This window comes from Lithobates pipiens, unplaced genomic scaffold (genome assembly GCF_037356315.1).
Source record: "Lithobates pipiens isolate NorthernLeopardFrog02 unplaced genomic scaffold, aLitPip1_a1.2 Scaffold_13, whole genome shotgun sequence".
In the NCBI taxonomy this organism is placed as follows: domain Eukaryota; kingdom Metazoa; phylum Chordata; class Amphibia; order Anura; family Ranidae; genus Lithobates; species Lithobates pipiens.
The window spans coordinates 436,317,329-436,332,328 of NW_027507718.1; the positions used below are offsets into that span (position 1 = coordinate 436,317,329).

General features: G+C 43.1%; 1 protein-coding gene across 2 annotated transcripts in view; it reads right to left on the minus strand.

Moving 5' to 3' along the window:
* Window positions 1-15,000, minus strand: part of STIM2 (stromal interaction molecule 2) — a 139,138-nt gene that overhangs the window by 37,505 nt on the left and 86,633 nt on the right. For both annotated transcript variants that reach the window (XM_077477675.1, XM_077477676.1), the window contains exon 3: window positions 6,675-6,789. In XM_077477675.1, the coding sequence (XP_077333801.1) occupies window positions 6,675-6,789 (115 nt within the window). The remainder of the gene's footprint in view (window positions 1-6,674; window positions 6,790-15,000) is intronic.

A 15,000-nucleotide genomic window follows, 5' to 3' on the forward strand; every position in this document is an offset into this window, starting at 1 on the left:
GCCACCCCAAGACTCGCTACATTAGTGTACCATGCCCGCATGGGCAAATTCAGCTGACACTATCAGTTACCACTTCCCGGATTCTTCGCAAAAGATGCGGCAGTTGTTGAAACAGGGAAAGCGTCAATTAGGGAGAACTGGTCCTTAAGGTGTTACCAGTGCACCTAACACTATTGCCAGTGGGGACTCATCCCAGACACAACCTGTCCCAACTTGTTGTAGAACTTGGAATCTAGTAGAGCCACTTTCAGCGTTCCCAAACGTTGGCCATTTGCCAAAAAAGTCTCAGGATGCAGAAACTGACTGGAAAACCTCCCTGTCACTATTCTATACCTGGAATATGTACTGGCGGTAGAGACAGAACTTCTTGTGCTGTCCCAGACAGAATGTGGTTCTTGCAGAGAGGTCCTCACTGAACAGACTAAGACCATCTTAAACCTAAGGATGCCCAGCGGCTTGAGTTCTTAAGCTAAACCTCATGTCCCCATTTCGTTTGGGACCCACTACTAGGGGTGCTGAATATAATCGCAGATCGGTGCATCACAATTCAGACGTTCACAATGCTGCAGTCGGCTGCATCAATGTCTGGTGATGTCATCCATCGATCTGTGCAGTGCTCTTCCTCTCCGGAAGACACACAGAGGCAGAGACCACATGGTGGATAAAGCCCCCTCCCCTTCACTGAAGCAGAAAGTCAGCTGATAAGCTGACAGCCATTACAGTGCAGGGGGGAGGAGCTCAAGGAGACCCGACATCAGGAAAGGCTTCACTGGGGGGGGGGGGGAATAAACACACTGAGCTGCATAGAGGGGGGAATCAAATCATGCTGGGAGCTGGTGAGTGCCAGTGTCACTGATCCTAATGCGCAGTTCGCCAAGGATGCACTTGATAAATGTAAAGGAATGCAGCGTTCTCACCAACAGAGTCTCCTAAGTATAGACGTAGAGTCCACGATAGGGTGCTCAGGCTGTTGTGTCCTCCGGACAACACTGACAACAGTCAAAATAGGAAAAGCCAGTAACTCCATGTCCATATCCAAATGTAAACGTTTAGCAGTACATATAAAAAGATACAAGGGCTGACACATTTCAGCACACCGCCTTGGTCACAGCACTGCCCACAGAAGTCAATGGATAGCACACTTGTATCCACCTAAAAAATGGACAGGCAGATCCAAGCATGCTTGTTGTGTGAAAGGGGCCTTATCCTCAAAAAAAAGAAAAAAAAGCTGTTGCAAAATGAAAAAGAAAACAGATCACTTTGGCATCATTTCCTCAACATAATGTTTTTCTTTTCTGACACATACGTAGTTACACACTACAAATGCAAGCTACGGCTTGCCCAGATTTAGCAGCTGAAGTATTAATACATTTACTGTACAGTATTTAACCAGATTAATATTTAGAACATTTTTGTGGACAGCATTCCCAAGCTGTAATTTAATATATTTTGTAAGCATGGATTTTCTCTCCTTTTGAATGTTATTCCTTCTTAGCTTCTTGACTAGAACAGTGTAATCCTCACTGACAATGACTGTGTCCTAAAATATATTAGGCTGCAAGAAGACAGTCATCACTCAAATGACAGGACAAAAAAGGTGGGACTAATTAGAGGTCATATGTAAAGATGTGAAAGCACAAATATGTTTTTCACCAAAATCTAGGCATAAAAAAAACGTTAACTTTTTTTGGTGCTGAGTATCTGCAAAATAGAGATTTTTACTTTTTCGTCTCTTGCAGTATAGTACTTGTATTCTTTGACCATGTGTTAGATGCGGATACTTTGTGATTGGATACTGGCACAGAAGACCACCCCTAGAGCGCACCAAATTACCCCATGCCCACTCGAGTGACATTTTTTTCTAGGAACACCATGTAAATTTGGTGTACACGGTCTAGTGGATCATGCTGTGACCACTATGCTGGGCTGCGGGCACTGTTCTGCTTCCTTGGAGGGTTCCTCCGTTTCAACCCCTGGGGAGACATCATGCCTTTTACCCACGTCTTCCTTGGCTGATACCAGATTTGGCTTTGAGGTTGTTAGTAAGTATTCCAATCTATCTCCACCTCGTTGGGACATAATTCCCCTGCCCCCCCTTATTCTAAGTATACTATTATTAATCCCTGTTCTTTGTTTCCCAGTATATTACTTCATAACACTCCTGATGAATGGCTGTAATGTCAGGAAATGCGCAGAGTGCCACTAGATGCCAACAGTTACCATATTTATTGGCGTATAACACTCACTTTCCCCCTTAAAATCAGGGGAAAATCGTGGGTGCGTGTTATACGCCGATCCCCCGCCGATTGTCAGCTTCTCTGTCATTCTCGGCGGCTTTTGGCTTCCCGAAAGCCGCAGAGAACGGACGAAAATAGCCGAAAGCTGCCGAGAGCTACCGAGCGCCGCTCAGATACACAGGACATCCGCTCTGTATCTCGGAGGCGCCATTTTCAAGCGGAAAGCCGGTAAAGACACTGACAAGGCTGCAAATGACTGACGAAGCTGCAATGCAAGGCTGCAAATGACACTGACAAGGCTGCATTAATGGGCATTTAAATGCACGTTTTTTTTTCCTTAAACTTCCCTCCTAAAAGTTTTTTCCTTTAAAATTCCCTCCTAAATGTGGGGTGCGTGTTATACACCGATAAATACGATACCTGTTTTTATTACATTTGTCTTTCAATCAACTTACTATCCCATGCATATTTTCCATGTCTACTTTTCATTTGTATTGCATGCTATGAGCAACATATTTAGTCTGGTGACTACATATCTATTTGATACAAAATATCTGACATGTATTCTAGATTGTAAAAAAATAAATCATTTACTGTGCTTTCATTTTTATGTTATCACTTTCATGTTCAATAGGAACTTTAACCACTTGTGGACTGCCTACTTGCACGGTGGATAAGCGGTCTGTACAGGCAAAGCGACGTATTGGTGCGTAGCTGCCTGCTTTTGTACATAGTGGGAGTCTGTAAGCAGGTCCCAGCTACGGAAAATGTAAGCACATTGTTTCCCTGGAAGCCCAGGTTCTGAATCTGGGGAAGCAACTGTCAGCACTGAGAAGTCCCTCCATACTAAACGAGAGCCAGGAACGTACACGGCAGGTGCCAGCACAGAGGGGAGTGGAGACAAAGAGGTGCAGGCATTAGCAAAGAGTAGATGGGTGACAGTCAGGAAGGGTAGAGTGGGAAGTGCCAAAGAGGCCAATCCAGGGCTGGAGCATCCCAATAAATACGCTCACATGGCGTGACATTGGTGAAACCAGTCAGGGACCAGCAATGCAGGAGCTGAGGGACTCTCCTAGCTGCCAGGGGAAGAACTCCAGTGAGGGGGGGGGGTCAGAAGCAAAGGGAAAGGAAAGACAGATTCTGGTGGTAGGGGACTCAATTAGGACAGAGAGAGGCCAAAAAAGACAAAGACCTGAAGCGCCGAACAGTATGTTGTCCACCAGGCGCTCGAGTGCAGCACATCACGTATCTGGTGGACAGATTACTGGGAGGGGCTGGGGAAGTAGTCAGTGCCCAGCTGTCATGGGGCACGTTGGCACCAATGACACAGTCAGAGGAAGATGGAGTGTCCTAAAGAACGATTTTAGGGACGTAGGAGCGAAATTGAAGAAAAGGACCTCCAAGGTATTCTCAGGAATACTACCGGTGCATCGAGCCACACCAGAAAGGCAGAGGGAGATTAGGGAAGTAAACAAGTGGCTGAAGAGCTGGTGTAGTAAGGAGGGGTTTGGGTTCCTGGAAGACTGGGCCAACTTCTCAGTCGATAATCGGTACTATAGAAGGGACAGACTGCACCTAAATGAGGAGGGTGCAGATCAGCTGGCTATGAAGATGGACAAAATGTTAGAGGTTTTTATTAAACTTGGCGATGTGGGGGTGGGGTGGTCCCGAGGTTGAGATATTCAGCGTGGAACATATTCCAGAGTGTAGTATTGGGGTCATTAGTGGTAGGTTGACTAAAGCACATAAACCAAAGGGAAGTATAGTAGCAAGTCCTAGTTGCAATCTCTGAACACCCAATAAGAGGATAATATGCGACTGTGGCATGTTCACCAATGCCAGGAGCCTGGTGGACAAGATGGGTGAACTAGAGATCCTGTTGTACGAGAAGGATTTGGATTTCTTGGGAATTTCAGAGACCTGGTTCAACAGCTCTCATGATTGTCTGGCAAACCTTCAAGGGTACCCTTTATCGCAAGGATAGACTGTAAAAAAGGGGGGAGGGGTATGCCTATATATCAAGAATAATGTACAAGTATATGTGAGAGGGGACATCACCAGTTCCACCCCCTTATCGCATTGCTTGGTTTAAAAACGTTCACCCCCTTGCGGCCCAGGCCAATTTTCAGCTTTCAGCACAGTGAACCTTTTTTTTTTTTTTTTTTTTTTTTTTTTTTCCACGTCAGAGTTCGTGTGCTAGAGATTCATTCATATTGCCTCTCATCTATATCACTGCACAATATCTCATCATCGTGGTTTATGCATTATTATTTATTTAAGAAAATTTTTTTTTTTTTTTTAATTCTTTTCTTATTAAATGACCAATCAGCATTTACAAACCTTCCTAAGTCAAACCAGCAGCAAACTCCCAGTGGAATTTATCTCCTACCCCCCCCCCTACCCCAAGCCGTCCTAATTCCGCTCCCCCACCCCCCCCTTCCCAAACCCTCCCGAACAAACTCACCCTACCCCTACCCATCCTAGTTCCTCCCCCCCGAGCCCCCCTTCCCGTATGTCTCCCAATCGCCCATATACTCAAACACATCGGTATTCTACCACGAAATCTCTTAATCAGACTAATCTATAGGATATCCCATCTCTGTTATCCAAGGGGTCCAGATTCCCTTCCACTCTCTATAGTTTCCTCTCCTTACATACAAAGTCTTCTCTTTCCAGACCAAATCATTAATACATTGGATCCATTCTCCTTCTGTAGGGGCTCTTTCAGCTTGCCATCTTTGCGTGATCAATCTACGTGCCTGAAACAGACATCTTACCACTGCCGCCGTGACACATTTCCCTTCTCTCGGCTCTAGCCTACATCCCAGTACACACAGAATCGGATCCATTACCATTTCCAACTTAAACACTCTATTAATACACGCCAACACCTCTCTCCAATAACGAAAAAGCTTCGGGCAGCGCCACAGCATGTGCAGGAGATCTCCCTGTCCCTGACACCTAGGGCATCTGTCGTCTATCCTCCTACCAAACTGACATAATTTTTTAGGTGTGTAATAAGCCCTGTGGATCAACATCAACTGTGAAACTTTTTGGGAAGGGGAGATTGAGGTTACCGGCCCTAGTTCCAAAATTCTCCTCCACTGTGTATCCAATATTTCTCCTACATCCTCTTCCCATTTCTTCTTCAAGTTCGAATGAGCAGTTTCCTGATTAAGAACCATACCTAATTGATTGTAGACACCTGAGATAAACCCCTTTACCCCATCTGTAGTGAGCCACTTCTGAAGCAAAGGTGTTTTATCCCACGTGGGCCTATTTCCCCCGAATTGTGCTGCCAGGGCGTGTCTCACCCTTAGGTAGCTGAAAAAAGAATTCTGTGGTATATCATATTTATTTTTTAAATCCGAAAATGTCCTTAAGGCCCCTCCATCATAAAGCTGGATCAGCTTAGTTATACCCTTTTTTTCCCATGATTTAATCTTACCAATGGTTAATATTTCAGGTAAATTTTTATTGTCCCAGAGGGGTATAGATTCTAGTAACCTTGAATAACCCAGTTTTAACTTCACAGTGAACCTTTAAATGACAATTACGCAGTCATGCAACATTGTACCCATATAAAATTGTATAACACTGACAGCTAGAGATTTCTTTGTGGCATTTATTCACCACTGAGTTTATTTTCTGCTAAACAAAAAAATAAATAAATAAGTCTTAGTTTCTGTTGTGCAATTAAGTATGGTAATTTTTCTTCTGCACTGATGGAACAGCATTGATGATCAGTATAAACAAAGTACTGTCATTCTTGCCAGCTCTCCTTTCCTTACAGAGTCAGCGTTAGAAGAGGACTGCCAATAACCAGCAAGTCTGTTATGATTAGACACAGCTGATCACATGGGGAAAGGGCGCTGTGAATGGCCCTTTAGCACGATCTGTGATCAGCTGTTACCAAAGAACAAAGTGATCACAGAGCTCGTCTGACAGGTGCCCGGGGCCTGGTTCTGGGAGGACATACTTTATAGCTGTTTTTCGGCTATAGCATGCTCAAGAAGTGGTTAAGCAGCAGTCATGCAGCACTTCAGCCCCAAGTCTTCTATTCACTTCCTACTTGGGGTCCTCCTTTGGGTGTCCTGTCATTTGAGTGATGTGGACACGCTTCCTATTGAATGGCCACTGGTGGGGTCTCTTAGGAGAGATAAGAAGGCTGATGTTATGACACTAAAGCGCTGGACTAGCTATCCCTCTTAACAGAAACAGTGGAATCGGGAACTCAAATGGGTGATTATTCCTGGCTTCACCAGGAAAGGGGGAAAAAAATGTCAGGGTGGGGGTGTTTGATATAGTAAAAGTATGATTTTTTTTATACAGAGTAGGGCCTCAAAGAAAACAGGTTTCCAAAGAACCATAAAATCTAATTTCACACAGCAAATGTGAAGTTGTGACTTTGATTTCTCATACAGCACTGGTATTCACCTTCAGATGTTTTCCACCTCTTCCACAGATCCTCCACTGTAATGTGTTTGTCTTCTCTGTGCAAATGATTGTGCTTGTGAGAAGCATCTTTGTAGTTCATGTCCTCCCGCAGGAACTGCAAAAGATTACAAATCAAGCTCTTTAGTAAGACACACAAAGAATTGCTAAAATAAAACAGCAATATGAACTTAGTATTTAGCATGAAAGTAAAATTCAGTTTTAATGTGTGTCAATAGCCAACTGCAGCTTGCTTTTAGGCACACTCCAATTGTATTTGAGATCAGCTTTAGACAAGTCTGAGATCGTTCACCATTCACTGACAGGTGCATGTGACCTGAAGATGTACCCCTAAGCCGCATTCACCTGCAGTTTCTGCACTCCTATCGACTTGTATGGGGGGGAGAAAAAAATAAATAAAGCTTCTCAAAATAGGTTCTAAAGAGGTTGCGTTAGGCAGAGCAGGTTTATTTTGTGATTTTACACATTAAAGTGATATTAACCCCTTTTAACACTTAGCAGCTGATTTAATCATTTACTGAGTACAGCTTATTTACAGTGCCTTGCGGAAGTATTCGGCCCCCTTGAACTTTTCAACCTTTTGCCACATTTCAGGCTTCAAACATAAAGATATAACATTTTTATTTTTTGTGAAGAATCACCAACAAGTGGGACACAATTGTGAAGTGGAACGAAATCTATTGGATTTTTGAAACTTTTTTAACTAATAAAAAAATGAAAAGTGGGGCGTGTAAAATTATTCGCCCCCCCTTGCGTTAATACTTTGTAGTGCCACCTTTTGCTGCGATTACAGCTGCAAGTCGCTTGGGGTATGTCTCTATCAGTTTTGCACATCGAGAGACTGAAATTCTTGCCCATTCTTCCTTGCAAAACAGCTCGAGCTCAGTGAGGTTGGATGGAGAGCGTTTGTGAACAGCAGTTTTCAGCTCTTTCCACAGATTCTCGATTGGATTCAGGTCTGGACTTTGACTTGGCCATTCTAACACCTGGATACGTTTATTTGTGAACCATTCCTTTGTAGATTTTGCTGTATGTTTGGGATCATTGTCTTGTTGGAAGATAAATCTCCGTCCCAGTTTCAGGTCTTTTGCAGACTCCAACAGGTTTTCATCCAGAATGGTCCTGTATTTGGCTGCATCCATCTTCCCCTCAATTTTAACCATCTTCCCTGTCCCTGCTGAAGAAAAGCAGGCCCAAACCATGATGCTGCCACCACCATGTTTGACAGTGGGGATGGTGTGTTGAGGGTGATGAGCTGTGTTGCTTTTACGCCAAACATATCGTTTTGCATTGTGGGCAAAAAGTTTGATTTTGGTTTCATCTGACCAGAGCACCTTCTTCCACATGTTTGGTGTGTCTCCCAGGTGGCTTGTGGCAAACTTTAGACGAGACTTTTTATGGATATCTTTGTGAAATGGCTTTCTTCTTGCCACTCTTCCATAAAGGCCAGATTTGTGCAGTGTACGACTGATTGTTGTCCTATGGACAGACTCTCCCACCTCAGCTGTAGTTCTCTGCAGTTCATCCAGAGTGATCATGGGCCTCTTGGCTGCATCTCTGATCAGTCTTCTCCTTGTCTGAGCTGAAAGTTTAGAGGGACGGCCAGGTCTTGGTAGATTTGCAGTGGTCTGATACTCCTTCCATTTCAAAATGATTGCTTGCACAGTGCTCCTTGGGATGTTTAAAGCTTGGGGAATCTTTTTGTATCCAAATCCGGCTTTAAACTTCTCCACAACAGTATTACGGACCTGCCTGGTGTGTTCCTTGGTCTTCATGATGCTCTCTGCGCTTTCAACAGAACCCTGAGACTATCACAGAGCAGGTGCATTTATACAGAGACTTGATTCCACACAGGTGGATTCTATTTCTCACCATCAGTCATTTAGGACAACATTGGATCATTCAGAGATCCTCACTGAACTTCTGGAGTGAGTTTGCTGCACTGAAAGTAAAGGGGCCGAATAATTTTGCACGCACCACTTTTCAGTTTTTTATTTGCTAAAAAAGTTTATAGATTTCGTTCCACTTCACAATTGTGTGCCACTTGTTGGTGATTCTTCACAAAAAATTAAAATTTTATATCTTTATGTTTGAAGCCTGAAATGCAGCAAAAGGTTGAAAAGTTCAAGGGGGCCGAATACTTTCGCAAGGCACTGTATTAATACTTGCCTAAGGTCCATTTTAAAGAGGAGCTGCACCTAAAAAAAAAATATTAAAAGCCAGCAGCTACTAATATTGCAGCTGCTGACTTTTAATAAAATCACACTTACCTGTCCCAGGGTCCAGCGTTGTCGGCGGCAGATGACGAGCGATCGCTCGTCTCGCTCCTGCCACCATCCTCTGTCAGGGAATCGGGAAGTGAAGCATGATGGCTTCACTGCCCGGTTCCCTACTGCGCATGCACGAGTCGCGCTGCACGTCTCTTATGGTCCCTCGCTGTGTCTCTGGGAACTGTGCGTTTCCCAGAACACAACGGGGGGGGCGCGGGGCGTCTGCGGGGGTCTGCGGCGGTCTGGACGGAAGTGGGTGCAGTTACCTGGATTATCCAGGTAACTGCACCCCCCTTCCCCCTGAAAGGTGCCGATTGTGGCACCGGAGGGGGGGAGGGATCAGATTAGCGGAACTTCCCCTTTAGGGTGAAGAACCGCTTTAAGTTGGTGCCATGGCCGCTGCCTCAGGTTTCCTGACTACCGACTACTAGAGTTTTGTCTCCCTGTACTGTGTGCATCAATAGAAAAACACACCCCCATATCTTAGGATTACAAGGCACTCCCTTGTGTTCCTCCTCACTTCCCCAAAATATCAGACAGGCTGGGAACTGCACTGTCAACTGTGTAAACAGCTTTCCTATGAACCTAGCCACCCGCTAACAGGAAGATGCATCAACAGCAGCAAAAAAAAAATTGTAAGAGGCTGCAAGAAACAGAAGGTACTTTCTGAGTTTAGAATACACATCACACTTGAATATAACTTTTTAAACCAGTTTCATTTAAGAGCAGAACACTTTGCAACTGTTTTGAGAAACAGAGAAATCAATGCATGCTGTGAATAACTGTCACAGCTGCTTGAGCCCTCAACCAAACTGTCAAGCCATCGAATGACTGGGGTTATAACTGATCACATGTGCAGCAACATGGTAACTGCAAATCAAACAGAGGCTAAGATGCCAGCTTCCTTCTCTGTAAAGCGGACGTTCCCCTTTATGTCCTCCTCCCCATACTCTACCACATCCCAGTGCATCCGAGTGGAAGCTTCACACCCCCCCCCCCCTTTTCCCACAGCATTTTGGTGCCCTTCAATGAAAAGACAGCAGCTACAGTATTTGTAGCTGCTGACTTTTTTTTTCCTTCTAGGGTGAAGAGCTCTTTAAAGTGGTTGAAAAAGGCAGAAAGTTTTAAATCATCTTTAAGCATTAAGATAAAAAGCAGCAGCCCCCCTAACACTTACCTGAGCCCATCTTGATCCAGCGATGTTGCAGAAGGGTCTAGGCTGCACGCGATTCTCCCTCATCGGCTGAAACAGCAGCCATTGGCTCCTGCTGCTGCCAAAGTCAGTAAGCCAATGAGAAGAGAGAGGGTAGGACCAGGCTCTCAGCTCTGTATCTGAATGGACACAGGGAGCAGTGGCTCGGGTGCCCCCATAGCAAGCTGTTTGCTGTGGGGGCACTCAACAGGAGGGAGGGGCCAGGAGAGCCGAAGAGAGACCCGAGGAGGAGCTGGGCTAAAACCACTCCACAGAGCAGGTAAGTATAACATGTTTGTCATTTAAAAAATAAATAAATAAATAACATCTTAGTATCACTTCAAGTAACTCTTTTTAAAATAGAATCTATACATATACATACAAAGAATGTGAGAATAGATGATGTGAAGCCTGCATCAAGAGATTGTAACCAGGGTGGATATAAATCAAAGAAAGAAAAAAAAACATTTTTTTTGATTTGTAATAGATTTTCTTGATTTTCATCAACATTTTAATAAAATGCCTTTGAAGTAAAAATCTATCCAAAGATAGTTTTCTATTTAAGATACATTGAGTTTATTCAGCATGAAATGGAGCTCAGTATTGTAGCATGAGGCTGCATATTCTGCAATTTTTTGTAAACTCATTCAATAAATCCAAGCTCTGCAAGCTGATATAACATGCACTGCATTGATGCATTCACACAATTTCACAGTAACTATGAGATAAAACAAAGTTCAAGAATATTCCTTTATCCCATTTTTTGGCAAAACTATGTACACTACAAATTGTACGATTGAATAGGTTCTGATATCTGTTTTACTAACCTGACAGCTGCTTATTCTAAATAGGAAACCTTCATTTTGTTTGCAAATATTAAAGATTCTATCAGCAAGAATGAGTCCTACATTTAAAGAACACCTGTAATTTCAGATCAATCTTCACAGCGCCTGTTAGCGGGCATCTACATCCCTCACTCTTGTGTCGCTGGCATCACCAGCCATCCCATTAAAGTGAATGGGACCGTCAGACAGTCAACAGTGGGTCAGAGAAGCAACTGCAGGACAGAGATGACAGTTGCTTTTTAACCACTTGCCGCCCGCCATATAGCAGAATGACGGCAGCAAAGTAGTTGCTATATCGTGACCGGACGTCATATGATGTTCTCAGGATATCCAGTCGCTGGGGCCCCAGGGGCGTGCATTGTGGCGTGTCAGTCTGACGCACCGCAACTCCGATCTAGGTAGAGAGTCTGTGACAGAGACCCTCTACCATGTGATCAGCTGTGTCCAATCACGGCTGATCACGATGTAAACAGGGAAAGCCATTGATTGGCTTTTCCTCACTCACGTCTGACAGACAAGAATAGAGGAGAGCCTATCGGCTGCTTTCCTGACCGGTGGGGGGTATGGTCTGTGCAATTGTCTGTTTATCAGCGTAGCCGCCCCCCCCGCCCCCCCCCCCACAGATGCCCACCCTAAATATGCAACCCTAAACCACCAGGGAAATCCCAATCAGTGCCAGTGAAAAATGCCTACCAGTGCCACCAGTGAAATCCAGTGCCAGCCATTGCCCATCAATGCCGCCTTTCAGTGCCCCATATCAGTGGCATCTCATTGGTGGCGCCTTATCAGTGCCCATCAGTGAAGGAGAAAACTTACTTCTTATTTACAAAACTTTATAACAAAGACAAACTTCTTTTTTAAAACATTTTTTCAGTCTTTTGTTTAGCAAGGAATAAACACTGCAGAGGTTATCAAATACCACAATTAGTTTGGGTACAGTGTAGCATGACCACGCAATTGTCATTTAAAAAGTGATAGTGCTGAAATCTGAAAATTGGCCTGGGCAGGAAGGTGGAATGTATTTAAGTGGTTAGAAATGATGATTTAACATCGACCCTGATTGAAAACAACTTCTATTTAAAAAACCTATTGCTAATTAGGTAAGCATAACAAATGGCCCTGCCCCCACCTATAACTGGCCTTCACAGCAAGGAGCACATGGAAAGGCAAACACATGAAAGACAAAAACAGAGCAAATGCGTGAGAACTAAACCCCTGTTTTTAATACAAACTGTTGGACGGGTTCATTTGGTCAGTTGGCAGACTGGTTGGCGAGTTGAGCTATGGAATGTTGTGTTTTTGTTTTTAATGTGTTTGCCCTTCTATGTGCTCCTTGCTGTGACAGCCAGTTAGAGGTGGGGGCAGGGGCCATTTGTTTGTTACTGGTAGAGGTAGACCGATATGGGTTTTTCTCTGGCCGATGCCAATATTTAGAAATCATGGTGGCCGATGGCCGATATATGATGCAGATTTTTTTGGGCCGATATGTTAAGCCGATTTAAAATTTTTAAGCCGATTTTTTATTTTTTCCCCCCTTCCTCTCATAAAATCTAACAGACACCTTTCCCACTGGGGCGTTTTTCAGGCGCTTTTGGGCTAAAAATAGCACCTGTAAAGTGCCTGCAAAGCGGCTCCTCTGCAGTCTGTGTGAAAGAGTGCTTTTACACGGAGGCGATGCGCTGGCAGGATGTTAAAAAAAGTCCTGCAAGCAGCACATTTGGAGTGGTGTATACCGCTCCTCCACCACTCCTGCCCATTGATATTAATGGGCACCACTGCCGAAGCGCATGCAATGCGATTTGGCAGCGGTGTTTCACGGGCGCATTTAACCTCTTTGGCCGCTAGCTGGATTATATGCGCCCCACTAGCAGTCGAAGAGCACCTCTAAAATGATGGTAAAGTGCCGCTAAAACTAGCAGCATTTTACCATCAAGTGTGAAAGCAGCCTTCATAAGTGATACAGAAAACTTCTTACATTTAAACATTAAAAAAAACAAACCTCCAATCAGTTTACTTGTATGTATGATTTAGATAAAAAAAAAAAAAAAAAACACTATATATTAAATAAAAACAGGTAGTCAAAACATTTGAAAGACCTCTGCACAAATGCTGTGTGATTTAAAAGTTCTACGTGATTTTCTAGCAGAAAATACTGGATTTTTACTTGTAAGCAACAAGTGTCAGAAAAAATTTAGTCTTTAAATGGTTAAACTGAGAACTCTACACACAGTTGAGTTCATTGATTCAAGTGTAAACATTGTATCTCTTTACTCTTTTCTTGGCAGACTGCCCAGAGAGAAGGAAAGTCGCTTCACTGAAGACTCAGGCAACTTACACTGACTTCTATTACAGAAGTCATTTGCAAGTCGCGTTCTAATCGGCTTGCTGATTAATTAACAAACGGCAAATATCGGCAGATATATCTGTCAACCTCTAGTTACTGGTGTATATATGGTCCGGGGACACACTGGGCACCTTTGCCGCCACTGTGCTATTGCTGGGTGTCCAGTGTGCTCCTGTTCCTTTAAGGGGGGTTGGGCTGCCTCCAGGCCCACCTGCCCCTCATCTATCCATTTAATGTATGCGCTCCCACTGTGGAGGAGACTCAACTTCTGTAGCGTTAGAACTGCAAGCAATGCACAGGGTGCTGTGAAGAGGTCTTGCAGGTTATGCATGCGTTTGCAAATGCGTCCTAACTAAACCCCTGTTTTTAAACACAAACTGTTGGACAGGTTCATTTGGTCAGTTGGCAGACTGGTTGGTGAGTTGGGATTTGGAATGTTCTGTTTTTGTCTTAAATAGGTAAGCGTTATGTAGCTGCAAATCTCAAATATTTCCAACAGTTCGGTTTTACATAAGTCGATCAGTAGACCACACCACTGTGCCCATACATGGATTGAAATTCAGCTGGTCCCTGCTGAATCAGCCAGGTTTGTTTTGTTTTTTCGTTTTTTTTAAAGCCGAACTATAAATACCACTTTAAATGGAAGGCTGCTAGGCTTGCTACATGTTAGTGCATAATAAGCGCATAACAACGCAATCATACATAAACGAACATTCCCCATGTTTCCCAGACTGTTACACCATCCAACTAGGAACTTCTGAAAGAACAGACTAAACACAAGAAACGTGTGTGCCAAATCGTTATCCAAGGTTTGTCATTCTACAACACAATATATGAATGCAATTTACACTGAGAATATAAAGATGGTCATTTAATTGATTTAGTGTCCGATTAGTGGATGTACACAATCATTTTCTTTAGTCTATCAGCATCATCTGAGTGATTACATTGCTGTTAAAGGCAACATGAATTCACAATATTTTTCCTTCATTACGCATTGTTTCAATATATTTTTTTTTTATATTCAACTGTAGGAAAAGTGATCAGAGTGAGAATTCTACAAGCTGGAATTAATTCTTGGCACATATAAAACTCACAGCTGTGTGTATTAGATGCTTGCCTGTCGCACACAGTTTGCACAAACCAAAACAAACAGCATACGGCAACAAAACACACATTTTGCTAACCTATAATTTAAAGGCTATATGTTGTCTTTTAATGCCAGCCTGCCAAAATGAGTAACCTAATTTAAACAATGTTTACAGCGCTACAGGCAATCAGCCAAAACACAGTAGAATTATAATATATATATATATATATATATATATATATATATATATATATATATATATATATATATATATATATATATATATATATATACACATATACACACACACACACACACACACACATATACATATATATACACATACATACATACACACAAAATTGTGCTCATAAGTTTACATACCCTGGCAGAATTTATGGTTTCTTTGCTATTTTTCAGAGAATGTGAATGAAAACGCAAAAACATTTTACACTCATGGTTAGTGTTTGGCTGAAGCCATTATCAATCAACTGTGTTTACTCTTTAAATCATGACGACAGAAACTACCCAAATGACCCTGATCAAAAATGTACTTTGATTTTGGCT